Below are 27,977 nucleotides of genomic sequence, written 5' to 3' on the forward strand. Positions count from 1 at the left end.
TTTGTTATATCTTTATATTATTTTCCCTTCTCTGTCGGTGTAGCCTCTTGTTTCATATGACATCCGTTCTCTCTTTACAGCGCAACACCAGTTTTGGAGCCTTTGACCGGTTCAAGAAACCTTCTGTATCCAAGCCAGAAGATAATGAGGTCTGTTCCCTGCTGGGCCTGTATCACACTACATAAATTATGCATCGGCACCAATACGATGCAACAATACAAATGAATCCAACTGATTTTAGGAAAATACAATGGGGGTTATTGTGGTCTGTTCGCATGAACTGTTCGTTCGCATGGGTAACGATGTTCGGCGTATGCTCAGCCGCATTTCTGCACATGTGCATTCGCCTGGTGCATGCACCCAAGGCAGGGGGCGTGGGGCGGCCACGGACGGTCATGCCCATTGGAACGCCCATCGTTTTATGGGCATTCTCATGAAAACGCTGGCCGTTTCCATGGGAATCACCCGGTGATGTGGGTGCTGGGGGCGGGAAGCTGACATCACCGGATGTGACCTGCCCGCCATTTCCTCTCGAGTGTACACGCATATCTAAGTGACCTGAGAGTCATTTTGATATATGCGTGCACTCACCACATCATTCATTGATCAGCGACCATCGCATGATGTGGGAGCTTCCCTCTGGCCTGCGAATGGATGTTTGTTAGACATCCATCCGCAGCCAGTGCGTACGAACGTGGTGTGGGAGGGAGGCGGGCGGACCTACTTTTGCAGGGCGGCGTCTGGGAGACTCGCAAGGCTGCGAATTTGGAACCTTGTGAATATACCAGAATAAGGTCCAATGTGACTATGGGGGGGGGGGGGTGTACCTTCTAAAGAGTTGCCCATAGCGACCGCTCAGCTTTTCATTACCATTTATCAAGTACATTTTAAAAACATGATAGGTACTGCAGATGTTGATAGGTTGCTATGGGCAACGACTCCACTCTTTAGATGGTTTGATACTCTCCCACTGTCTCGTTTCATTTATTTGAGTCACCAATGGTAATTACTGTCTAGCTCGCCAGCTGTACGATAAGCGAGGAGAGGAGAGATGGATGAAAGTATAACTGTCATGTTGAAGGCATCAGCAGGGAGTCTCAGCATTTCGTATCCGTCTACTGGCCCTCAGGCTCTTCCTGAAAATGTCTTTCTGCTGAACATTGTGATGAATACAGCAACTTAAGAGGGAAGCAATGGTTAAGCGCAGGCTATTTCCATACAGAAGGTTTTTGGTGAGGTTACATATATATTGTAGTGACTTCACCTCAAAGGTCAACTAAAGTGGAAGTACCTGTAGTCAATGTAGGTTTCATAAGAGCATCCCCATCATATCATGGAAAAAAAAAAACATACATACCAAATAATATAGATTGCATTAAATAGAAAATAACAAGTATAACGTCACTGATGGACCCATTGGACAACTTGCAATATCACTGTTATGCCCCATACACACGCTTCGGTGCAGGGTCATTTTCGATTTTGCTTACAGAAGTAACATCAAATTGAAATCAAATAGAAAATGACCCTGAATCGAAGCGTATTAACTGCCTTCGATGCAGATTTGATCCCAATGCGTGGCCCCACGGTTCCGGGATTAAAAGCAGAAATAGACTTGCCTGACAAGTCTATTTGGAAGATCGAAGGCAGATACATGCTGCTCTATGCACCACCCTCCCTCCCCCCACACAGCGTCCTCGCGCTGTCCTCCCGCCATACCCTCCCTCCCTTCGGTTTGATGCTGGCTCTCAGCGGCCGGCGATATTGAATCATTCTTGATGGCCACCACATCAAAGTAATTGCCAGTAGTGTTATATGCAAGTCTATTCATAGCTTGAGAACGTCTATGTAATCTAATCTAAGAGAACCCCTTGGGTGTTCATGGTGAAGTAGTAGACACAACGGTGTACCTCGTTTTAGGACGCAATGCACAGATGAGACAAGAGGGGGCAGGGAACATTTTCAGGGGACGTTTATTTCCGTGCACGGCCACTCCCGATACCAGAAGCAAATTAAACAAGAGATGGGCCCATTTTGGAGTCTCCCTCTGGTTGTCCTTTTCTCTAGAACATGGCACAAGATTCTGGAGCTGTGCCAGAGGCTACAGCACATGCACAGTTCAACAGGAAAATGATGAGACCTTCATTTTCCCTGTGATCTGTCTACTGCATATATGCAATCGCTGGGAAAATGGTTCCGTGCCATTTTCCCGGTAACTTGTACAACATCAGAGAGATAAGTATGGAAGACAGTAACCTCGCAGACCCCAAGGTGGTGGGGAGGCATTATGTAAGTGTGGGCACCGAGGGTCTGCAGGGCTATTGTAATGCTGCTGCCACCTGCCAGGACCTGTCGCGTCTGTGGCCGGGACTCGCAGATTTACTTGTCTGCGTTCCCGGCTCCCCTCCTGGCTTCTGCTGCTAATGAAAACAGGCCATCACAAAATGTCTGCCCCCATACAGCAGACAGTTTTTGAGGATGCTAGAGGAGGCAGCGGCCTATGTCATATGCAAATAGAAAGCAAAGGGCGTTACTGCTTGGTAATGTTGCAATCTCATGTAGGCTAAGTTCAGATTGGGCATGTCGATGGAACTGATAAGGCAACATTCCGTTGCTAAATATTTGTACCGCCACAATGCTCTATTACTGGTCTCTGTGCCAGTGCTAGTTGCAGCACAGTTCACAATTCTAGCTGAGCAACAACACCATCTGGCAGAGAGTCGCGGACGGCGATGTTTTTTCAGTGTTTGGGGAGGCAGTTGTTGTGGTTTTCCTATATGGAGTGTATTATTGCAATCATAGGAGGATGCCAAACTGATGATAATATTCAAATACAACAATACCCTATACCCTGGCCCTAACCAATTTAATACCCTAGGCAGGATTTTGGCTGGTGCTCCCTAGCACCACGGCTAGTTCTGACACCGCACCCCTTTCCCTGCACAGACCCATCACCCCTAGGAATTCTCATCCACAGAGCAGTAACTAGACATTTTGGTGCATTGTGCCAGCAATACCCCCATATTTTATATCACACAGCAGTGTCCCTTATTCATATTACATGAAATGTAGTGCCCATTATTCATGTTATGCCACACAGTAATACCCCTTTACCTTATACATGTGACACCCATACCAGTCCTGCCTCTGCCCGCTGTCAAGGTGAGCCGGCCCTAGGCCCCTTAGTTTGCCTATACCAAGGTCTGGCTCTGCCTATAAAAACTTCCACTTGTACTCTTCAGAAGGCCTGATTAAACCCCCCCCCCCCCCCAGCTACTTTGTTTGAAACATTTTGTACTTACACAGATTTATGACACAGAGAGCGTGTGCGAGGGAGGAGCTACAGATGGCGACAAGATGACAAATAATTCAGGAAGTCTAACTAAGAAGATGAAAGCCATATCTCTGACTATGCGGAAAAAAATGGGGAAGAAGTACGTCAAGGCTCTGTCTGAGGTAAAAATATGATTCTTTATTCATTTTGCATTTTATGTAACTTTGTTGTAGGTTTTACCCACTATGTATGGCACTACAGAGCCCTTGTGGCACAACAGAAATAAAAGCTAATTAATAGATTATGATAAAGGAGGTTGGCATGCCCTGTGATAAATAACTTTCAAACTATAACTTTATAACGTTACAAAGACAAATGACAGCTACCGTAATATTGTAGTAGAACAAAATGGCTGCCAAAAGCTGATAATGGTCTACTAGATCTTTCAGATCTCGAACCAGATCTAATAGCCTCCGCGTTCAGTGGCCATGAAGGATACTGGCTAAACTTGGACTTTTTTTTAAAGGGGCAACCATTTACAAAACATGATTTTGCCCTGTAAGTGACTGCTCCCTTTAAAAAAAAGTCAGAGTTCAGCCGCCACTATTACATCTGGCCCCTCATTTCTAGATTTTACCAAACAATAATGCAATGGGAAATAAAACAATGAATATCTTCACCTTGTCAAAGTCTTGCTTAAATGATCCTCCATTACATTTTTGTGACCAATTATTATTTAACACTTTGTAGCTACAAAGTTTATGGCAATTGCCGAGGTGGGATCCATTGAGGGCTATCACAAATAAATCACTTGCTAAACTGTCATTTTATTACCGTCTATTATCTTTTTTTATTTAGAGTGAAGATGGCGATGGGGTTTTTTCTTCCAGAGACTCTGACCCCACGGGTGGAGGCGCCACTGAGAAAGTCACGCTCAGAGCTAGCGAATCCGTAGAAAGTCTTTACAGTCTCAACAGCGGTCAGAGTTCATCTAGTAAGTATCCATAAAAATGCTTTCAGTTGGGGACCCATCAAATAAGTCATATCTAGGTGTTATTATGCATGTTTTATCTTACAAATGTCTTGTGAGACTCCACCAGCGACAGATTGTAGATCTTGGTATCTATCCAAGATCAGAATAATCTCATTTAGTACAAGTAAGGTGGCAGCAACTTGATGCAGAGAAATGTAATTCATGGGCGTTAAACGCTTTTTTCCCAGAGCCTTTACAATTGCCTTTGAAAAGTGAAGAATTTTATATTTTTTGCAGAGCACTAAATGCAATTTATAATTGACATTTCTTTGTGCAGCAAAGTGTTTGGCGTTCAGTACACTTTCTACATTAAAAACATATGTCAATTGTCAGAACAATAAATGTGTGTCCTTCCTCTGTTATTAAGATTCACAATGTTCTAAGGTCAGTATTGGCTGTATTGTGAGCCAAAACACTCCCAGAATGTGTACAAAGTGCTCATCTCCCGCGGATGAAATGCATTGTCGACACATAGATAACAGGAGTTCGTTATGCGTCGACTAGCTGCTGCTACTAATATACCTCCCAACATGACCCATTCCATTAGGTCCAAAATGCTCTGTTCCTGGACTTCCCTGCCTGTGGCAGTTTCAGAGGTTGGACTCCAGCACAGTCCAAAATTCAAAGAGGAGGGTTACATCAACTGCCAGTGAGACCAGGACAGTGATGTTTGGGGTGGCATTAGGTGTGGCTCCCCTTTTTGAATATTGGACTGTGCTGCAGCCCCACCTCTGCAACTGCCACTGGTAAGGAAGTCCAGAAACAGTATTTTGAACATAATGGAATGGGCCACGTTGGAGCCGAGGGTATGTACTACATGGGTGGAGGAGGGGGCCTGCCATGGCTATGCTGGCAAATTTCTGCCTCCTTGTCCCCACCGCCTGGCTCTTAACGTTAGGTGGGTTCTGTCACCTGTACAATGTAGACGCCAGGCCTGGCGAATGTGAAGTAGCGCTAAAAATACATGCACAAAAGAATGGCTTCTGCAGTCCATAGAAGGTGGCTAGGGTTGAGGATTAGGCAGTGATTGGCAGTTTCAGAGGGAGGATTGGCAACTTCAGAGGGAGGAAACACCTCCAAATGGGACTTCCTGTAGTGTCTATGACTGGCAGGTAGAACTTCCAATAGAAAGTCTTGTCATTAGTACTAACCACTCAGCAAACATTGGTCACAATCCACAGCTTCTCCTATGAGGAAGTATAACATGTTGCTAGTCTCCAAAGGGCCGCACCTTGCCCTTGCTGCCCAGTGTGACTATACTTTAGGATAACCCTGGGCTAAAGATGGCATTATGGGGCCAATCCATAGTAAAGCTGTGGGAGCTGCATTCATTCCAATTTAGAACAAAGCCACTCACAGTTCCCTGGTATTATTATATTGTTATAAGAACAGTTTTAGTTATTTTTTAGCCCTACAGACCGTAAGGCCCTAATTCATCAATGAGTGAAAAAAAAAAGGTTGTGAATGATAAATAATTGTTGTATATGATAAAGGTGCTCCAGCCAATCAGCTTCCTGATGGCATTTTTTTAAACACACAGCAGTTGGGAGCTAAATAACTGAAGCATAATTTTTCAAAAAGTTGAATCACTTTTTGATAAATGAGCCTCTAAGTTTGCAAACAGGTCCCTTCTACTTCTATGGGGGATATTCAATCCAGTGTCACAACTGTCGGGCTGACCCGACAGCCGTGACCTTGTCCCGTTCTCGGCTTGCTTGACGGTGATTTCGCAGGCGGGATTCAATGTCCCACCTGTCAAGCGCTGAAAAGGATGTCGTGGCTGAGAGAAACGTCCGTAAATTGTCGAGCTGCGGCCGGGAGCTCGACAATTCCCGTCCGTTCTCGGCAGAACGGGCCGACTGCTTGTAAAAACGTGCACGTTCTGCCGAGATCCCTGTTCAATGCTGTCGGGGAATACAGCATTGAATAGGGCCCCGCCGCTATTTCCCCCAAATATTGGCGGGAGATTAAATACCCCCCACTAAGTCTAGAATTCTTATTACCCAGTCTCTGTTATTATTACTGTGCTTGATTCCAACTGCAAAGTGCAATGGAATATACTGGTGCTGTACACAGAAATGTTAATATTATCTACCATTTTACCCCTCCTGTGGTATACCGGGCTGAGCTGCACTGCCAGCGCAGTCTGTCCTGGAAAATTTTCAGGCATGCCACTGGTAAGTAGGTGTGCACCAGTGGTGCCCCCAGTGGTGCACCACCATTTGGTAGCATCACCACCCCCGTTGCATCCTCTGCCCACCCATCGCTCACCCCGTCGCCAATCACTCCCCGGGCACCCGAATGCCGGAGTGGCCCCGAACTTCCTCAAGCACCCGAACGGACGACGTCAGCAGCAGCAGCAGCCCCAGGGGTGCAGGAGCTGCTGCAGAAGACTAGATGTTTCTTAAGTGGTGAGAATTTCTGGGGTGGACTAAACCAGCCCTGGTAGGCTTGTCCAGCCCAGCAAAGGGGGTTAAATCTGTAGTTTACCCATAATGCCACTTAAATTCATTGAAATCAATGTAATCGGTGAAGATTACAAAATTATTTTGCCATTGTAAAAACAGAAGAATGAATATTTAGAAGAACACTTTATTTTTTAGGTGGCATTACCAGTTGCTCCGATGGAACCAGCAACAGGGATAGTTTCCGATTTGATGACGACATGCCCTATACCGGACCATTTTGTGGCCGAGCGAAAGTCCATACTGACTTTATTCCTAGTCCGTATGACACAGAGTCACTCAAAATCAAGGTAATTCACTATGTGCATATTAAAGATGCCTAATTCCTGCCTGTACTTAGTGGTGGATTTTCCACTAGGCATGTGACGCACGTGCCAAGGGGTGGCACTTGCAGATAGTGGCACAGCATGCTCACTTGCATGGCAGCCCAGCGCTAGGCTGATGTCCAGATGAGGCCAGGGGATTTATTTTGTCATTATAGAGGAAGGGGGAGAAGTTGGAATGAACAATAAGTGTGTGTGTTCAAATCTCCAGCTCCCCCAGGCTATAGGGAAGATGGGGGCAGAAGGCCACAGACTCCCCAGGAGCCTCATCTGGACTGCTGCTCCCGGTGAGTGCCACTCTAGGCAACCGGTAGTTATGTCCGTGGGTATTATGGCAGTTACACTGTACAGCTCTCCATGCATTTCTTTCCTTCGATTTATGTAACTTTTTTTTTGGGGGGGGGGGGGGGGGGGGCACTGTAATAGGAAACAAGTCATCATTTCGGTGACTTGTGCTTCAAAATAATTCTGATACTAACTTTATGTGCCTTCAGAAAGGAGACATCATAGACATCATCTACAAGACCCCCATGGGCATCTGGACAGGCATGCTGAATAACAAAGTTGGGAACTTTAAGTTTATATATGTAGACATCATTTCTGAAGAGGAAATCCTCCCCACAAAGAGGATAGTGAGAAGAAGAAGTAAACGTCCAAGGCCAAAAACACTGCTGGAACTCCTGGAAAGGTTCAATCTGCAGGTAAGTGACTTCCTGTCCTATAGGAGCCCACTCACCCATGCATAAATTAGCATTGAAAGACACTAACGATATCAAGATGCAAACACACATCAGGGTTTACGCAATAGCCGGGCAGTCCGTTAAGTCTGTCTTTATTTTTAAAGTTGCCAGTGGTTGCCAACCTTTTTTCTCTCCCGTACCCCTTGATTAGGTTTTTCATTTATGAGTACCCCCTCCTCTCAATACGAAATATCCACAGTACTTACAAGTGGAGTGGAAGTGAGCGGTATGTGTGTCCTTTATGCATATCCTAATATCAAGGAGTAGCGGAGGAGTAGTGTGCGGTCAGGAATCGGGTCCCTCTGTGTCTGGCCGCTGGATGTGTACTGTCTCAGGGGTTCCCGCTAACGCTTGTAGGATTAATGCTGCTGCTTTCTCCACCCATGCCAGTGCGGGGCAGATGATCACTGATGTCTGAGGGCAGCGTGGGTAGTTCCCAGTGCATTGCTGGTCGGGCAAAAGCACAAGGTGACGCTGATGACGCTGCAGACGGAACCGGAATTGACATGGCGTGGTTCATCTCCATGGCAATGGGAGACTTCTTCTTCCTCTATTACCAATATTATTTTCAAGTACCCCCAACCGGTCTGCAGGGTACCCCCAGGGGTACAAGTACCCCAGGTTCGGAACCACTGATTTAAATGGATGAAAGCCTTTTAAATGTTTGCTGCTTTAAAAATGCAGGGCATACTTGCTGCCGGTAATCGGTTGCTATAGACACCTTCTCCAACTGTCCACTCGTTAGAGGCTACTGTACCATGTAATGTACTATAATCATAATGACTAATATAATTTCATATAGTTAAAAAAACAACAACAGTGGTATGACAAAAAAACAAAGGTTTTATTAATGCTGACTGCATCTGAGTTAGATGGTAAGGTTCGGTATTTCTGCCATGCCGATGAATTGTGTCGCTAGTTTGCAGCGAGTCCTTGGATAATATATTTATTAAAGACTTTTTATCTCACAGGATTACATGTCAAGCCTATTGCTGAATGGATATGAAACATTGGAAGACCTAAAGGACATAAAAGAGAGTCATCTCTGTGAGCTTAATATCACAAACCCTGAGGAAAGAATGAGGTTACTGGTTGCCATAGAGAACTTACAAGATCCTGACTGTGAGTTTCACTTCATTCTCTCGCACTGCCATACTGTACTTTGGGGGTAATTCAGTCCTGCACCTGGCAAGATTCTGGGCGCTGCTCTTGATGCTGTGCTGCCTCACTATCACAAGGAGGGACTATTCCTTAAAGTCCCAAAATATTTAGTGCAAATTTAGGAAAGGGGAAGTGATTGCGATGACGCTGCACCAGTTTAAACATAGATGGCTTGAATACTTAGCTTAAGTCTTGATGCTGTAGCTTCTGGTCTTAATCTGTGTTTCATAGATTTGTCCTCATTGAGTATGTGAAAAGAAAATCGGGGAAGAAGTATTATGGTCAATTCTTCAAGGTGAAAAAATGTTTCTTTGTCCCAGATGAATTGAGGTTCCTACCTCACTTACACAATTTTGCAGTGAGGGAAAACCAATCCGGGTTTCTTTAATTTTCCGTTTGGTGGGAGGTTATTAGTTTCTGCTTTTCAGCGTACCTCACTTACATGCATTCATGCTATAACATTCATATCATGGTATCTTTAGATGGCGTACCAGTACTCACGATAATCTTTGAAGAGAAACGTCCATAAAGGTATCTTTGTCTTTATAAAAAGGGTTTTATTTGACATACATTGAAAAATATTTGTTGCATAAAATATGAGGGTCGATTCGCGTCCCCTGGAGCTGGCTAGGTCCAAGTGCAGTGCTGCAGAACGATTCTACAAACTGCACTTAAATAAAAAATTGGGTCCTACCTTGCTCCTGAAGTGCGTCACGATACCAGGTTCCTCCAGCAAAAAGAGAGGTAAAAAGCAAGTCCTCCTACCTTTTTTATAAAGAAAAAGATACCTTTATGGACGTTTCTCTTCAAAGATTACAGTGAGTACTGGTACGCCATCTAAAGATACCATGATATGAATGTTATAGCATGAATGCATGTAAGTGAGGTAGGCCGAAAAGCAGAAACTAATACCTCCCACCAAAGTGAAAATTAAAGAAACCCAGATAGGTTTTCCCTCACTACAAAATTGTGTAAGTGAGGTAGGAACCTCAATTCATCTGGGACAAATAAAATTTTTTTCGCCTTGAAGAAATTACCCTAATATTTCTTCCCCGATTTTCTTGTTTTCACATACTCAATGAGGACAAATCTATGGAACACATATTAAGACCAGAAGCTACAGCATCAAGACTTGAGCTAAGTATTCAAGCCATCTATGTTAAAACTGGTGCAGCGCCATCACAATCACTTCCCCTTTCCTAAATTTGCATATATTCGCTGCCTAGCAAGCACTGCCCCACCGGGCGCAAGCCCCACCGCCGCCGCCAGAATCCCTGCACTGCCATGCAAGCTGATGTGTACACTTAAACATCGGCTCGCAGGTCTGAAACTGCCCCTTTGCACAGCCGCGATATCACATGACGTCAGCCGCCTGCCCTGTCTTAGTCTCGCTGCCTGCAAATATAAGTCAGTCTCCACTAACTTATATTTGCGAAGGCTGGAGAAATCATTAGCTGGTTGCGAGGGGATACGGTGGGGGCTGCGGGTGGAGTGGGGGGGCAGGCCCTCTGGGTTTCGGTAAACTGCAAGCTTCACAGTTTATACAGTCATCCAGAATCACGGCCATGATCAGTTAATATGCAATTAAATTACTATATACATGAATGTATTGTACATCAGCGGCGCTGTGCGCTAGGAACTTTAAGCAAGCCAGATATTGCATGCCCGTTATCCTACACACCTCAGTGAGGAAACATCTGTGCCGCATAGAATAAAGTTCAGGATTAACATGACATCATGCTAGCCAAAAATGTATTTACCTTTTACTTACCCTTAGTTAAACTTTACGGTTTTATGCTTCTTTTTCCTTTGATAGAAGCCCTCCCTAATCCCAGCGACCTTCATACAATCTTCAAGGCATTCCATCTATTTTAATTGTCATTGCCAAGTGTTACCCAACACACACTTCGTATGTAGGGATTTGGAGAACTTTCATAAGCTCTCAGTAACCAATAATGACTCAAACATGAAATAGTAGCATTTTTAACATGTACCGTAATCCTCAGGTGTTCCATTCACAGCGGTGCCCAAAGCTAGCACTTGACTTTGAAAATACAAACAGGATTAGTCCTTTATAGGTCAGTGCCACATAGGAGATTTGGGTAATCCTATGGAAGTTAATGTTAGGACTGACGAGTGGCATTAGAAAGATTTACAGGATCAGAGGTGCAGATTTAGACACCAAAATGTCAGGTTTTTTTTACAATCTTTTGTTATAAAGTAATACTTGCATTTCTAGCAACCAATACACTGAAATGTAAAAGTAATATACAAAAAGTAAAAAAAAAAAAAAGGATTTCATTTTTTTTTACATGATACCTTAGCCATGGGCTCCTAAATAGCGCCCCCTGTGGTGACAAATCCATGGACGGTTCTTAAAAAACCACAACTGATATAACATTGAGAGTTGGAGATTAAAAACAAGTTTAGCCCCCCCCCCTCCCCCCCCTAGTTAATTGTTTGCTAGTTTTGTATAAGGTAAATGTACTCAGTATATAGTTTAAAAAGTATTTAGAGGAACAGTGGGGGTCATTCAGGTATGCTTGCTGAATGACCCCTTCTCATGTGCAAAGTACCAATGTTCAGTATTTTGCACAGGACCCCACCTGAGTGTGCAAGAATGGATCCTGCGATGTCAGAGGCAGGACGGCATCAGTGATTGACAGTCTGCTGCTGTTTGGGGGGCGAGAAGGGGGAGGCGATATCCTCTGCCTGATTAGGGAGATAGATCACCTACAAAAGACCCCACTTTGAGTGACAAGCAGTGATACTCTCTATACCTGCTGCCAGGCTGTCTTTTTGGGGCCCAGACAAAGCAATGTACTGGGGCCCATACTTAAGTAAACTTCAATCAATTAGCATGGTTACAGCCACTAAGTGTCATTTATAATCAAAGCAGCCGGGCAGCAATCTCTATTAGCCTCACAAGAAACTCCGGAGCCACCAGCAAACCCCAGCTCGAATTGTGGGGCCCTAGAGCAGCTGCCCAGTAAGACCATGCTTTAAGGTGGCCCTGCCTGCTGCTATATGTCAGGTGTGTTAGGAAATATGTCACCGGAGCATGAGATTCAAAGGCTCTACCACTGTTACTGAATCGTTGTGGCTTTCTGTACATGTGCCATCTTTCCATAATATCCCCTGAATATGACTACCAGCAGCAAATATAAGGAGAGGGGAACTGTACTACATAGATGGTAGGGTCGTAGCAGGCAGAGGACCCTACCTCCCCCCATCTATTTATTTATCTATCACCAGTACTATTTTTCTGGAAAAATAGGTCCAGGAACTCCAGGTCTGGGGGCGGATCAATTAAATAAAAAAATATATATAATAAAGAGAGGGAGAGAGAGATAGATCTATATATTGTATTTAGAAACAAAGGCACTCACAGGTGACTTTAAATAAAACTTATCTTATGGAAAGTAGATTTTCAGTTCCTGATGATGTCATATTTAATTAGAGGTTCAGGAACTGAGTTCCTGCTGGTTCCTGCTGAAAAATAGCACTGTCTATCACACTATCTATCTTATCCTCTCTCACTGAGGGGCAGATTTATTAAGCTCGGTGATGTGATAAAGTGTCTGGTTTTTATCACCGGCCAATCAGCTCCCAAATGTGAAGTTACAGGCTTGGTTTGAAAAATGACAGGTAGGAGCTGATTGGCCGGTGATAAAAACCCGACACTTCATCACTTCACCGAGCTTAATAAATCTACCCCATCGGATGGAATTATTCTCACTTCCTCAGTTTCAGGCCGTCTTAATAATTGCTGCTCAAATGTAGAAGCCCCCATTCCTACTTGCGTCTTATTAAGTCCTCATACCCACAGGCATCTCACCAAATCCTTATACCCACAGGCATCTTACTAAGTCCTCATATCCACAGGCATCTTACCAAGTCCTCATACCCTCTATCCAAATCCTCATACCCTCTAGCATCTTACTAAGTCCTCATACCCACAGGCATCTCACCAAATCCTCACACCCTTTAGCATCTTACTAAGTCCTCATACCCACAGTCATCTTACCAAATCCTCATACCCTCTTGTAACTTACGAAATCCTCAAACCCACGGGCATCTTACTAAGTCCTCATACCCTCTAACCAAATCCTCATACCCTCTAGCATCTTACTAAGTCCTCATACTTACAGGCATCTCACCAAATCCTCATACCCTCTAGCATCTTACTAAGTCCTCATACTTACAGGCATCTCACCAAATCCTCATACCCACAGGCATCTTACTAAGTCCTCATACCCACAGGCATCTTACTAAGTCCTCATACCCACAGGCATCTTACCAAGTCCCCATATCCTCTTACCAAATCCTCATACCCTCTAGCATCTTACTAAGTCCTCATACCCACAGGCATCTTACCAAGTCCTCATATCCTCTTACCAAATCCTCATACCCGAGTCTTGTAACGAAATCCTCATACCCACAGGCAACTTTCCAAGTCCTTATACCCACTAGCATCTTACTAAGTCCTCATACCCACAGGCAACTTTCCAAGTCCTTATACCCACTAGCATCTTACTAACTTACTGTTTTTCTGCCACTGTGCCATTGTGCACTAGTGCGCCTTGAGCCATTCTCAAGTGTGACCCGAGCTAGAAATGTCCACACCAGTTTACAGCCACCACCACCAGTTCAACTATTATTCACCGGTCTAATGTTTTCATGTTAGGGCCAATGTATTTTATATTTGTTACCTGTGGGGACCAAGGTGATTGTATTTTTCATATGGAGGCCAAGGGTTTTTTTTTCTGTGGGGCCAATATGTTTTTCCTTGATCTGATGGTGTGCCTTGGCAATCATTGTACTAAGTCCTCATACCCACAGGCATCTTACAAAGTCCTCATACCCACTGGCGTCTTATTTTACTTGTGAATTTAACGCTAATAAGACTCCTGTGTGTGTATGGGGGGATTTCTAGCCTTTTTTATGCATTTTGTAGGTTTCATTTTTCCAAGGACTCTGATAACTCTTATCTACCGAGTTCTAGTGTCAAGGCTCATACACATGGGATGATTGTAGCGCAATGTCTAAGCGCGGATCACTCTGTCCGTGTTTATCGTCCAGTGTGCAGTCGCCATCACCTGATTAGATCTTGACTACATGTTGCCAGGATCTAGTCAGATCACCAGGGGTTTAGCCAGAGAACACTGATTAGCACAGATCACCCATACACACATCGCTACGAAGCACAAGGCCGATTTCCCTAGCCTACATCACTTAGCATGCAGGCTAGCAGAAATCTAACCCGTGTGTATGGGACTTCAGACTGGGCCCCCATTTATCATTGATCGCATTTACAATGCAATCTGGGCGGAATATTACCGCCCAGGATCGCATTGTACAATGCGATCATATCACCTGAATTTATCACCTGCTGTGCGCAGGGAAGCCCTGACACGGAAGTCGGGGGGGGGGTCTGCGCATGCACAGTTACGCGCTGACCCCGCCCCCCCCCCCCCCCCCGCGACCCCGCTGACGGCACTGCTGCTCGGGCAGTGCGATATGTAGCCATAGGCTACAATGGGCTATCGCCATATCAGAATGTCGATAGCCCAGGGGTGAGATGTCGGGCTGCCCGATGTTGATACATCGGGCAGCTTCGCATATCCCATAGAAACCTATGGGGGATGGGGCCGGCGGCACTGCAGGGGGGGATCGCAGCAGGGATCGGAGGTTCCCCTGTGTTACATTAGGGGGACACTTAATATTTGCGGTTAACTCCCGAAAACGGGTGTTTTCGGGGATTTAGCCGCAAATATTAGTTGATAAATGCGTCCCTAGATAACATGTATTTTACCAACACGCATCCACTTTGTATGAGACCTAGAGTTGCCTATATGAATTGGGCAGATTTAAGTATTATTACATGTAATTTACACATGCACAAATGTAGTTATATGCAAATATCCTGAAAGGTGATCATGTCTTTAGACCTATGAGACAACACTGACACATAGGGTCAGATTCTCTAAGCTTCAAAACTGATAAAATAGAGAGTGATAAACAGCCAGCCAATCAGCTCCTGCCTGACATTTTTCAAACACAGTCTATGACATGGCAGGTAGGAGCTGATTGGCTGGCTGTTTATCACTCTCCATTTTATCACTTTTGAAGCTTAGAGAATCTGGCTCATAGAGAGATGCAACAATCCCACGTTCCTGCTTTATTCATGTGTGACTACACCAAAACTCAATCTTTATATTCTCAATTTTGACAGGTGCACAAGAACCTGGGAACGGACCGGTGCCTCTGACACTGAGCCCTGACATTGCTGCAAACAAGTGTGAACTGAGCGACTGTCCGAGGGATTCCGGATGCTACATCACATTAGAGAATACAGAAAACAGCAAGGATGACGTAGAGACAGAAAAGCTGTGTGACGCTGTGCAGCAAATCATCATCACCGAATCCCCCTAGCAAGCCTCGCTGGGACATTACTCAGTGACTGGACCACTACGACACATGTCTGGTTTCTCTCCAGCAGTACCACCCTTCACAGACTTTCAATATGTGAAGATACTGTGCAGCAATTTCACTATATCACAGTATTTAATAATAAGAACAATGAAAACGGTAGATGGACCTTCAAAGATATAACTTGGCTGCTTTATCTGATCTCCTACGTTCTAATTAGCCACATACGGATGAGGAGCACCAAGGTTCCACCAAGAAACTTTTACAGTGTACTGAACATCATTTATGAGCTGCCAGTGCTGGTTTCTGGAGGATAGTATAGTAAATGTCATTATTATGCTACAGATTGTGCTTGCCAGAAACTTTGGCTTGTTTGTAGCGTAAACCTGCAGTCACTGTGTATACAGCATTATACAATTTCTCCTGTACTTGTATCATACTTATATACAGCTGATTCGCAAATGTGCAGTTTACAAACAGCTTCAACGAGTTCATATCCGGGAGGTCTGCCGGATCGCATTGGTTGGTGCATCTGTTGCGCAGAGCAGAGCACTCAAACGAGAAAAATAAATGGGGGCTTTGTCAGCGCAAACTGAGCAAAATGGGAAATGGCTGGATACATTGGAGGCATTTTTGTTTTTTTTATGTTCACAGAGATTCTTCAGAGCTCGGATAGTCTAGAAATATTAACCCTTTGAGTACCAAGTGAATGTGTCAATATGGGTGTAAAAATTGGCGAGCAAACATTTTTATTCATCACAATGACCTGTAATGTTTTCCTTATGTAGGAAATATAATCTTTTTTATTTTATTTGAATTTATATAACAAATTTGAGCGACGCCGGCATATTTTGAACATCTTTCACAGAGATGTTGGCACTCAAAGGGTTAAAACAAGTATGTGCGCATGCTATATAATAACATCTGGAAAACTTGTCATATGCCAAACATAAAACACAGGTCCGAACGAGCAGTTAGTTGAACTTCGTGGCACGAAAACAGTCACTTTCTTGTTGGAGTTGATCAAAGGAGTCACAATTCCATCATTGGGTAGGCGGGGACTACTGCAGTTTTGAATTTGAAACCTTTATTAAATTAATGACAATGGTCAAAAACGAACACATTTTCCCAACTGCTTCACTGTGAGCTATGAATTATTTGTTCATTTAGAAATGCAATATCCGCGGCGATGTTGAAATAGCGCTGAACTTTTCTCGTTCATTTTATTGAGGTTTTAATGTTTTTTTTTTTTTTACCAAATTCATCACAAGAAGTAACCCATTGATTTAAATGGACAACAATGAAATGAATGGGAAAAGCTCCAGGCTAGTTACAGAGTAATCTGACTTTTCACCACATTGGAGTGTCAGTCTATCCCAAATGTGCATGCCTTCTGTGCGGGTGCCTTCAGAGAGTCACATAGTCTCCGAGGAATTTGCACCGGGGGTATGGGGGCGTGGACTAGACGGCCAGGGGGCGTTCCCATGTCAACGCCCTGCATTTCCTGGGCCTACCTACGAAACTGCTGGGTGTGCTCAGGAAAATGCTGGGCGTCCACCTGCGTTCCGGGGGAGGGCGGCTGACATGACCGGATGTTAGCTGCCCGCCCTGTTCTCATAGCAGGGTGCCGCTAATCTACGTCACCAGATACTGACTTAGATTAGCGAGCACTAAACATCCATTCGCAGTGCGGCGGGGGTGCTCAGCATTTAGCAGGGGGGTGGGCATTCGTACACCCGGCGGGCGGCATTACATGGCTCTCAAAGCAACAAACTACCGCTGCTTTGTCACCCAACCAGAATCAGGCCCAATGTCCAAATATCAGAGTTTTATAGGATGTACTAGAAAAATGACAGTTAGAAGCTGACTGGTTGCTATGAGAAACCTCCACTTTATCTCTCTCCAATATCCTAAGCTTGAAAAGTGATAAAATGGAGTAACGATAAAATACTTAACGTTCCCTCGGACAGCGGGACAGTTGCATACCTCCCAACTGTCCCGCTGTCCGAGGGAACGTTACGTATTTTGGAGATGTTCCCGCGTCCCACCTGGGGCCACAGTGGGGGGGGGGGGCAGTTGGGAGTCCCCATGAATAGATGCTGTGTGCATGCAGGCAACGCGAGTACAGGCCACGCCCCCTTCCCGCCACGCCACCAACATTTCCTGCCGTGCCAGCATCAATCCTCAATGTTGAAATGTATGCATTTGCATGTCAGCCCTGTTATTCAATGTGCCAGCCAAGTGCAAAACATAAGGTGGATATGGCGTCTTTTTCTGTGCCTTAACCACAGGGATTATAGGCCTGATTCAGGGGCGCAGGGAGCTCATGTGTTACTGCGATTTCTTACATATTCCCAAATACATAAAAAATAAAAAAATCCTGCAATGCATACTGGTACATCCGATCCCTCCGCCAATCGACGCGCCATTGGACGAACCATCAACTCCTCCGGCAGCCCCTGCCTGGTGCAGAGTCTTCCTTGTAACATGTTTAAGATATGGCCACTTTGGGCGAATGAGATCACAGCCGAATGCTGAAACACACCCATGATGCTCCCATGCCATGACCATGACATCTCCTCTTTTTTTGTATAGACTTCAGGACACCTCCCAGTCTCCCCCCTGAACTGATCATGGATCGTAAAAAGCTGTTTCACGTAATGCAAATGTGTATGCCATCGCGCATACGCAGTAAAGACTTCTTCCCACTACTTTTCCATACATAACTTTGGTTATCTACATGCTCACTGAAGTCGTGTCAGCCTTGCCCATAGACAGATGATTAGTCATTTACTAAAATAATATTAAAGTGTAAAATTTACACTGGACCCCAACAACAAATCAACAAACAGTTCTTATTTGTCTATGGGTTCCCAACCTTAGTCCTCAAGGCGCAGTAACAGCCCAGGGGCGGGATGCTGGTGAACTCGGACATTATTTTAAAGGGGCAATCCCTTACAAGGCAACCCACAACTAGAGTATGGAAATCAAGACCTACAGATGCCTGGTCTTCTAAACTCATTAAACTTCTAAACATTTTACCGTAGATTTGGTAATTTTTTTATATTTCTTGTTTGTTTAGAAACAGTTTCGAGCGATCTATGCAGTGTTTTGTAACTATTTTAGTTTTTATGTAATATCAACATTTCATTCCTTTAAACGTAGCATCCAGAATGGACCTATTGTTTGTATGGATTAGGATCAATTGCTGTATATGGTTTTTTTTTATAGATTTTTACAGAAGTGATTAGTTCTATGAACTATTTTTTTTTACTTTGTCAGTTGTTCTTTTTTTTTTACATTTAAGTGTTGTTTCTTTATACACTGTACTTGAAGTGTGTTTTGTATAATGTGTGTAAAAAAATGATTTAAAAATATAAAACTTATATGGCAACTGTGTCGTCTCAATGTGTTTTATTCACAATGCTGAGAGTTTGTTAGCCAATCAGAGCTTAGGAATGTTCACAGCAGCCAATCAGAGCTTAGGAATGTTACATCAGCACAGGAACTGTGTGTGCTGACTTTTGGTGGCAGTGGCCTGTCCACTCCATAGGATTTCTGAGGTAGCAGTAGCATTGCATTGTGTTCTCTTAGTTGTCCTGGCATGTTTCTTCCTGAATGCAATGACTGTTAATCAGACCCAATCAGAGGCACTCCAGCAGGTTTCCACACACAGTGCCGGCTCTTGCATTCAACCCACTATCTCTTGAACTGAGCGTCTCTTCGCGCCCACCTCAAATCCTGCGCCCTGGGCTATGTGTTCCACTAGAGACCCCCTAGTTATGGCACTGCAATCCGTAATGTAATTTAGTAATTATGTTAATGATTAATTAATATTGTGACTTACACAAGCGAAACATTATTTTTTGCAACCAATTATAGTAATAAAATAATATTGTCCCCATAAGACTGGTATTAATGTTACTTTCCTCCTTCATCCCTACATAATAATTGTCTTCATTAAAAGTGTATTAGAAGTTCTCCCCTTGATTGCCCATGTAGATTTCTGTTGTAAGGAGGTCACATCACAAATTCCAAGTCGCATCTGGGTCACTGATGTCATACGTGGGCGGGGTGTGGTGGCGGTGCTTAATCGGTGGGCGGGAAGAGGCCACGCTGCCCCCTCCTTATAATGTAAACAGGACCCGGGTCGCTTGATTCAGATTATACGTTTACACTACCCAGCAAAACCCTTCTTTTAACCCGGGACGGACCTGGGCTTTTCAAAATGGCACTTTCACACTGTGCAGAGACCCGAGTCAACCTGGCAACAACCCGAGTCGGACCCGGGTGCGGTGTGAAAGAGGTAAAAGTGGTATACGGTGGATTTTTAAACCAGCACTTGATAAAAATTTCTGCTTCTAATCAATACTAAGAAAACACTGGAACAGTAATGCAACTGACAGCATAATAAATTATACCCCTTTTACACCGCCTCAAAACCCTGGGTCTTCGGCGGGTCAGAGGCGTTGTAAATGTGTCATGCTGTGTCCCTTTACACGGGACTTCTACCCAGGTCCTGACCTGGGTAGAGGGCAGTGTAAATGGGTACGCTGGGTCGGATGACCCTGCTCCCATTTACATCAATGGGGGACGTACAACCTGCGGACCGCAGCATCCGTAGTTTGGACGGGGTGGCACAGACAGCCTGCGCTGCTGTCTGCTACACTCTGCAGACAGCAGCGGCAGCAGCGGGGGAGGTGAATGGATGCCTGTGTGCGACATCGATTCACCTCCCGGACGACGGCTGGGGGGTGCACGGGGGCTGGGGGTTGCCCAGCAGCTTACCTTGGTGCTGGGCTGCCCCCAGCATGGTGATCGGTGTATCCGGTGGGGATCACCGCGGTCCAGGTGCTTGGAGATGATGTAATCTCCAAGCGCCGCCTCTGTCTACACTGCGGGTAGGCACCGCAGTGTAAATGGAGTAAATCCCGGATCCGACCCGGCTTGGATCCTTCTTACAAATGCCTAGTCGGATTCTGGATTTTTGGTGCAAAAGGGGTATTAAATATTTCCCATAATAAAAATGGGACATATTAGGCAAAACCCAAAAACCTTTATTACAAATATTATAACAATATTAGAAACAATATTTTTATTTTTAATATTTGGCTGCAAAAGGGCGATTCTCATTGACACATCTAAAGATCAATAAAACTACAATGCAACTTGGATCACTAACGAGAACTACAAATGTATAACGTTGTTTCCCAGCTTCACAGAACAGAGAGGTGCATAGTACTGTACCTGCACTTGTTGTGCCGCTGAGAATAAGCCAGGGTTCCCAGTGATGAGCTAGCAGTGCCAGTCGGTGTCCATTTGATAAGTTGCCAGTTAAAAGGTCAGGGGTCAATAGGTTAATCCCAAATAGTCAACATGCATTAGGTCGATAGGTATAGAAGGTCAATATTGACAAAAGGTCAACTTGTGGTTGACAGTACAAAAGGTTCCAAAGGTCAAAAGGTCGAGGTGACAATAGTTTACACACATATGGTCTATGCAAAACTTCAAACGGACTCTCAAGATCTAATCCTAATTTTATATATATATATATATATATATATATATATATATATATATACCCTGTAAGTGGCACATATTGTCCTTAACTTTAACTCACCGTGTTCCTGTTTTGCCTATTTGTGTATGTACTCTGTAATTGGGCGCTGCAGATCCCTTCTTGTGCCACATAAATAAAGCATAATAGTAATATGGTCAATATATTTTTTTATTCATTTTTTTTTTTATCTTTTACCATCCACGTGAATACTATTCAGAATAGTAACCAGGTGCCAAGCGTAGCTGTAGCGCAGCATGGCATCTTGCCCAAAGCATAGTGAGCGAAGTTTTGATGTTTATTTTATTTTGCTATATGGAGTTGTAACACTAGGCAGTAGGCTATCCGTGCACTCATTATATCCCGCATGGATTATTGCAGTGGCCTCCGCACCGGTCTTCCTAAGAAAACACCCTCACTACTAAAATCCATTTTGAATGCAGATGCAAGGCTGATCTTCCTGGCTAGACGTTCAATGTCTGCTGATCCGCTCTGTCAGTCCCTCCATTGGTTACCTGTATATTACCGTATTCAATATAAAATACTTATACTTACATACAAGGCCATCCCTCTGACTATTCCGACTTATATCTCTTCACTAATCTCAAAATATATCCGCACCCGACCTCTCCGCTCTGCACAAGATCTGCGTCTCTCATCCACACTAATTACTCGCTCCCACTTACACTTGCAGAACCTTTGTCGGGCAGCACCCTCCCTATTGAATGCCCTTCCACGCACTTTTAGACTCTCCTCTAGCCTTCAAACTTTCAAGCGTTCCCTGAAAACGCACCTCTTCAGGCAAGCTTATTATATTCCGGAACCCCCACATAACCTAACATTCATGCTATGGAATCCTATCCTTATGTATTTCTCCTATTATCCCTGTAGACTGTAAGCTTGCCAGCAGGGCCCTCCTACCTCCATGTCGGTTTGTATCTACCCAGTTTGTTTAAACACTGTTGTTTCCAATTGTAAAGCGCAACGGAATATGCTGCTCTATATAAGAAACTGTAAATAAATTATTAAGCCAAATTGCGCTGGAAACCAAGCAAATGTTCACAGCCAAATCTAGAAGGTAATGAGTTTTTGCAGACCAGGTTTGCACATTCATCTCTACTCAGAAGATTGGATACATTTGTAATACAAATATGATGCTGAGAATGTGTCGTATCTGATAACGATACACAGACATGTAAAGAAGATGCGGGATAAGAGAATGAAAACACTGAGAATAACACCTTTTTCCCTAAATGTAACTAGCATTATTAGTAAATCTTTTTGCATGCTAATTTATAAAGATTCACGTTTATTTAGTTTTACATGTTTTCTTTGCATGTTAATTATTATTTACGCCTCATGAAGGAATGGGTTTTCAGAGCGCATGAATTTATTATTATTATACGACTTTCCATAGTAGGGCGCTGTGGAGAACCGTCCACCCTGTCACTCATCTGCTGGTAATACCAACAGATGAACGGTCGGGCCAGTCATGATGTTTGAGCGCGCTTCAGCGCTCATTGCTGTCCCGCACACACAGCTCAAAAGAGTAAACTGAACTGCTTTCAGCTCAAAGTTGCCCAGTGTAAATAGGACTTTAGTCATAAAGCTTGGAAATCTCAGTTAGCTGTGAGTGCCATCTACTGGTTCAGATAAATCGATGCATGCTTTGAAACGCAGGAAAATATTGGATATGAGTCAATTGATCTGAATTTTAAATAATTACACATTTTCATACATTTTGTGAGAGGAATCAATTTGCCTGTTTGCCTTTTTCATGCCTGTTTTCGATATAAATGCCCAAAATCATACCAATCACAACACCATTTATGAAAAAAAAGACAATAGCAATAAAACAGTAAATGTCACATGTAAAATGATTGGAAACACTGTGGAGCACTAGGGATAGATTTATATCATTCAATGACACAGATTGTTATCTCAAAATAATATACATTTATTAAATGTTATACAAAGTAAAAAAATACATTGGTGGCCACCAAAATCAAAATGTTATAGTGCATATATCGATAAAAGTTGTCTCACATATATTGTATCCAATATATATATAAATATATCTATATATATATATATATCTATATATATAGATATATATAGATATATATATATCTATATATATATACATATCCAGAGAGACTGCGCTCTACTCTCCTGTTTGGCAAATAAAGGGGGTGCTCCACCAGATGAAACAAACATCAGTAAATAGAGAACATAATATGGGCACTCACCAAGTTCAAGGTTTTAACTTTAGGGTTTTTATTGCATTAATAGAACCATCATATCTACCTTCGACGTAACGTTTCGGTCTTGAACATCATCATCATCCATCATCAGGAAATGGCACAATTTTCCAAGGCATAACGTCAGACAGGCAACTTGGTATCCATCCTCTAGAGAGGACACACACACTAGTTTCTAGTGGCTTTCTCTGCAGGAGATAGGAGTCCTAATAGGAGATTTTCATCCGCTGACACCAATTCAGGACATTCTTTTGATACCTATCTGTAAGAATTGGTCCAGTGTTGGATACACAGGATAGTCACCGGAATTATCTTAGCATTTTTTTCAATCCAGCTGTTCTTTAAAGCTAATATTTTCAATTATGAAGTTTCTACCTTGGAAATCACCTTATAATCATAAGTGGACAGTTATACATGTCCTTCAAGTTCCAGGAATTTTTACATTCGCGATAGCCGTTTAGAAGCTAATCTACGATATCTTGAAGCTTTTGGAAGAATATAAACTATTTCCCCTGATGAAGTCTTTGTAAGACGAAATGTGCTGGGACATTGTTTACATTATCATTGAAAAAACGAATAAAGAACTTGTTCTGAAATCCACTGTATCCCTGTGTTTGGTCTTGACAAAGGCCCCTGTTGAGGGCCGAAACGTTGACTTCCTTGATGTCCCGATGAATTGACGAATAAAACTTATTTGCTTTTGCACAATCTCAGTGCTGGTGAGTGCCTACTTCTCTCTAAAATGCTATATATATATATATATATATATATATATATATATATATATATATATATAGAGACTTTTGGTTTGCAGGATGGCACTCTAAATAGAAAAAAATCCCGGTGCCAGGAACATAAAGTTTTAGGACATGAAAAGCACTTACCCCCCTTGGTTGTAGAAGGATAGGAACCGGCACACGGGTGGATGGTGAAGAAAAGTTGATTTATTGTACAAACATGATTGCACACAACGACAGCTGTACACCTGACAGCTGTTTCAACCGAAATAAACCTCTGATGAAAACCGTTTATTTCGGTTGAAACAGCTGTCAGGTGTACAGCTGTCGTTGTGTGCAATCATGTTTGTACAATAAATCAACTTTTCTTCACCATCCACCCGTGTGCCGGTTCCTATCCTTCTACAACCAAGGGGGGTAAGTGCTTTTCATATATATATATATATATATATATATATATATATATATATATATATATATATATATATATATATATATATATATATATATATGATACTTGTTACCTAGCACGGCACCCACTAAGCAAATTGCTTAGTGGGCTATTCTGCATAGGAAAATCGCATCGCATGGGCCATTTTAGTGCTGTGCGATGCGATTCAAATTATTATATAGTGTGGCGAGCACAGCGAGCCAGAAGCGCGGCGAGCGCAGCGAGCCCCGCGAGGGGACGCGGAATACATGTAAAGTAATCCGTGTCCCCTCGCGGGGCTTGCTGCGCTCGTCACGCTTCTGGCTCGGTGGCTTGCTGTTCTCGCCACACTATATAAAATCAACTCCACGCTGACATGGATAGTGGGGGTATGAAAAGGTCGAAGGATGCCTTCCACCGCTGCGCTCGCCACGCTTCGGGGTGGTGTGGATAGTGGGGGGGGGGGGGGAGGGTGCGTAAAACATCATTGTATGTGATACAATTATATTATTGTATAGCTAATGTAATGGCATCGCACACCCTACAAAATCGCATGCGATCACATGCGATTTTCTGGGAGGTGCGATGCGATCCCCTGGGGCATACAGAGCAGTAAATAAATTACATAAAAAAATCGCATCGCATCGCATGGCACTAAAATGGCCCATGCGATGCGATTTCACTACGTTAACGTACATATATTTATACACACAGTGGGGCAAAAAAGTATTTGGAAAAGAGGTCTTTCATTTCCATCATAAGTACACTTCAGCTGTGTGAGACAGAATGTGGGGGAAAAAACGAGGAAATAATATTGTATGATTTGTAAACAGTTTTTATTGGTATATCAGGGTTGTCGACTTTTAAAAGCTCCTCTCCGGGAGAAGCCCGGAGAGGAGACTTTCAGCAGGAGCTCGGGGGCGGGGCTTAAACGTGACATTATTAAGCCCCGCCGCCATGAAGGAAAGTTACTTAGTTTGCCTATCTCCGTGGAGGTTGTGGGGCTAAATGACGCGATTGTGATGCTTTAGCCCCGCCCCCTCCCCGGAGATCTGCAGACATAAGGTAATTTAAACACCGCGGTCAGGGGGGGGGCGCAATCAAAGGGGGGGGGAGCGGGGGTCCCCCAGAATCCGGGAGGGTTGGCCACCTTTCCGGGGGGCCGGGAGGGTGACCCGGTTTTCGGGACCCTCCCGGCCATTCTGGGAGGGTAGGCAACCCTGTGGTATATTCTTGCGGAAAATAAATATTTGTACACCTACCATCTAGAAAGATTTCTGGCTCTCACAGACCTATGACTTCTTCTTTAAGAAGCTCATTCTATCCTCCACTCGTTAACTGTATTAATTGCACTATCTGTATAAAAGACACGCCCTCAAACAATTAAGGTGCCCATACACAAAGCCGATTGCGACCAATCGGGCCGTGAAAACGGCCCAAATCAGTTCGGTTTGATGTCCCCTCAGGTCCGATGCACGGTCCTGTGTGCATTGGACCCGAGCAGGTGGTCAGACCTGCGGGCCGTCCAAAAACCCTTCCTGGGACCTCTGACGCGTGCAGTGGGGGGTGGCCTGCGGGGTACGGCCAGCTGGTTGGGTGGAGGGGGCGGGCAATGTCGGCTGGGAAGCGGCGTGGGGCGGGCAGCGGGGTTCTGAATCCCTGCAGCACTGGTCAGCGTTCTGGAGGATGGGAACTGAGTGAATAGCGCTATTCGCTGGGCGGCGGCGCGGGAAATGCTGCTGAATTAGAAAACACTAGCCAGATGCTGATTGGCTGAATTTTTTCACAGCTTTTAGACATTGACTCTGCTGCTGCTTAGCCCTGAGACCCCCTGCTACTCAGACACCCAGCCTCTCCACCACCCAGGTGCCCAGAACCCAACTGCTCAGACCCAAGCCTTAGATGTTTGGTCGCCAGTGAAGTGACCTCCGAGTACTGATGGGTGGGGGTACAATGAAGAAGTACTCTGCGATGGGCTTAGCTATTATATGCAACACTATTCCCACCCTCCATGCACCAATACTCCAACCTTCCACCCTTGCTCCGCACCACTCACTACTCCCACCCACCATATCTGCTCAGCACCACAATTTCCATCCCCCTGCCCTGCTCTGCACCACTACTCCCATCCTCCTACCATGCTCCGCAACACTTCTCCTTCCCTGCTCCACACCACTACCGTGCTTGATGGGGAGGGGGGCCCTGAGAGATCTATGTATGGGGATTTCTATTGCCAACCCTGCTAGAGGGTGTTGGGAATTGGGGTATTGGCAGGCAGGGTACTGTACTAGCATGCAGTGTTAGGGTTACCACCCATCCAGGATTACACCAGACAGTCTGGTAATTAAGCCCAGGGTCAGGAGTCCAGACAGGAGACTATGCAATGTCCGGGAACAGGCAGAGACCGGCAGCTCCGCCGCCACTTACATGCTGCTATGCCTCAGATGTGGGCCGCTGACGGAGTGAGATGCGCTGTCTGTGCGTGCCGCCAGGAGTGATGGCTGGCCCGGTATTGCATGCGCATAACTGCTCTTTCCTGCTCCCGGCGCATGCGCTGAGGCCAGTGGTTGCTGAACAATGGTGAGTGCTGTTTTTCACATACTGGGGCATATGTATTATTCTGCCCCTAACGTTTTTAAAATAACGGGTCCCACTTCTCCTGCATAACGTGGTGAAGCGGGCACCTGTAGTGGCCGAATGTATTAATCCCCCCCAAGCACCGATAAGGAGAGCCGTTATGTCCAGCGTTAACAGCTCTCCTTATCGGTGCACCCGGTGTCCCTACACATTACATTACAGCCAGCCCGGTGTCCCCTGGCTGGCTGTAATGGGCATGTGCGAGATCCTGCTATTACCGTGAGATCTTCAGTGCAGCCCAGAGCCACAGCAGGACTAGCGTTATCTCCGCAGTGGGGATAGGTCAACGCTAGCCCTGAGCTGGCGAAGGAGGCTGGGTGATTTAACACCTAGGCGGCTGTTAATACATCGCCCTGGCCTGGAAATACTGGAGGGGATTGCAGGGGACAGCCACGCCGATTGTAACTTGACGGGGCTATCCCTAGCGCTGTTCATACACTTAAAAAAAAATTAATCCCCCCCAGTTAACCAGCATTAAGTGCAGAAATGCACTTAACGCTGGTCAATACCTCTGCCCCACTGTACCTGGGATTATTTGGTATTACATTGGGAGGGCTGCTTCATTGTGGTACTCTTTAAATGGCACCCCAGCGGAAGCCTGGCCATCGGTGCAGACGCCATTGATGGTTGCCATCGATGGCGATTCTGCACCCAGTCAGTGTTTTACTCGGTCATTTATGTTCTTATTTGTTCAGGTCACTGTTTTAAAAAAAAAGAAAGTAAAAAAAAATGGCAATAAATGATTGTAAAACAATTTATGCTTCGCTATTCTCAAATTACCCCTTCTTTCAAAGTGAACCGTTGATCCGCCTAAAAGATAAGGATCTTTTCACTGACTGATCTACTGGATCCCAGCTCTCGTTAGTGACCCGTTTTGCCCATCTCTACCACCACTGAAATACAAAAGTAATACACTAGAGAGCGCTG

The 27,977-nt window shown here is 44.4% G+C and overlaps 1 protein-coding gene across 3 annotated transcripts in view; it reads left to right on the forward strand.

Moving 5' to 3' along the window:
* SAMSN1 (SAM domain, SH3 domain and nuclear localization signals 1) overlaps nt 1-17,410 on the forward strand; it is a 94,819-nt gene extending 77,409 nt beyond the window's left edge. For 2 of the 3 annotated variants that reach the window (XM_083171900.1, XM_083171901.1), the window contains 7 exons: nt 81-149; nt 3,307-3,456; nt 4,133-4,268; nt 6,911-7,062; nt 7,590-7,796; nt 8,807-8,957; nt 15,232-17,410. In XM_083171900.1, the coding sequence (XP_083028026.1) occupies nt 81-149; nt 3,307-3,456; nt 4,133-4,268; nt 6,911-7,062; nt 7,590-7,796; nt 8,807-8,957; nt 15,232-15,431 (1,065 nt within the window). In that variant the 3' untranslated portion in view covers nt 15,432-17,410. The remainder of the gene's footprint in view (nt 1-80; nt 150-3,306; nt 3,457-4,132; nt 4,269-6,910; nt 7,063-7,589; nt 7,797-8,806; nt 8,958-15,231) is intronic. The other variant, XM_083171902.1, reaches the window with a different exon arrangement.
* Nucleotides 17,411-27,977: the final 10,567 nt, after the last annotated feature.

Source organism: Crinia signifera, chromosome 2 (assembly GCF_055691185.1).
Source record: "Crinia signifera chromosome 2, ASM5569118v1, whole genome shotgun sequence".
Lineage (NCBI taxonomy): Eukaryota > Metazoa > Chordata > Amphibia > Anura > Myobatrachidae > Crinia > Crinia signifera.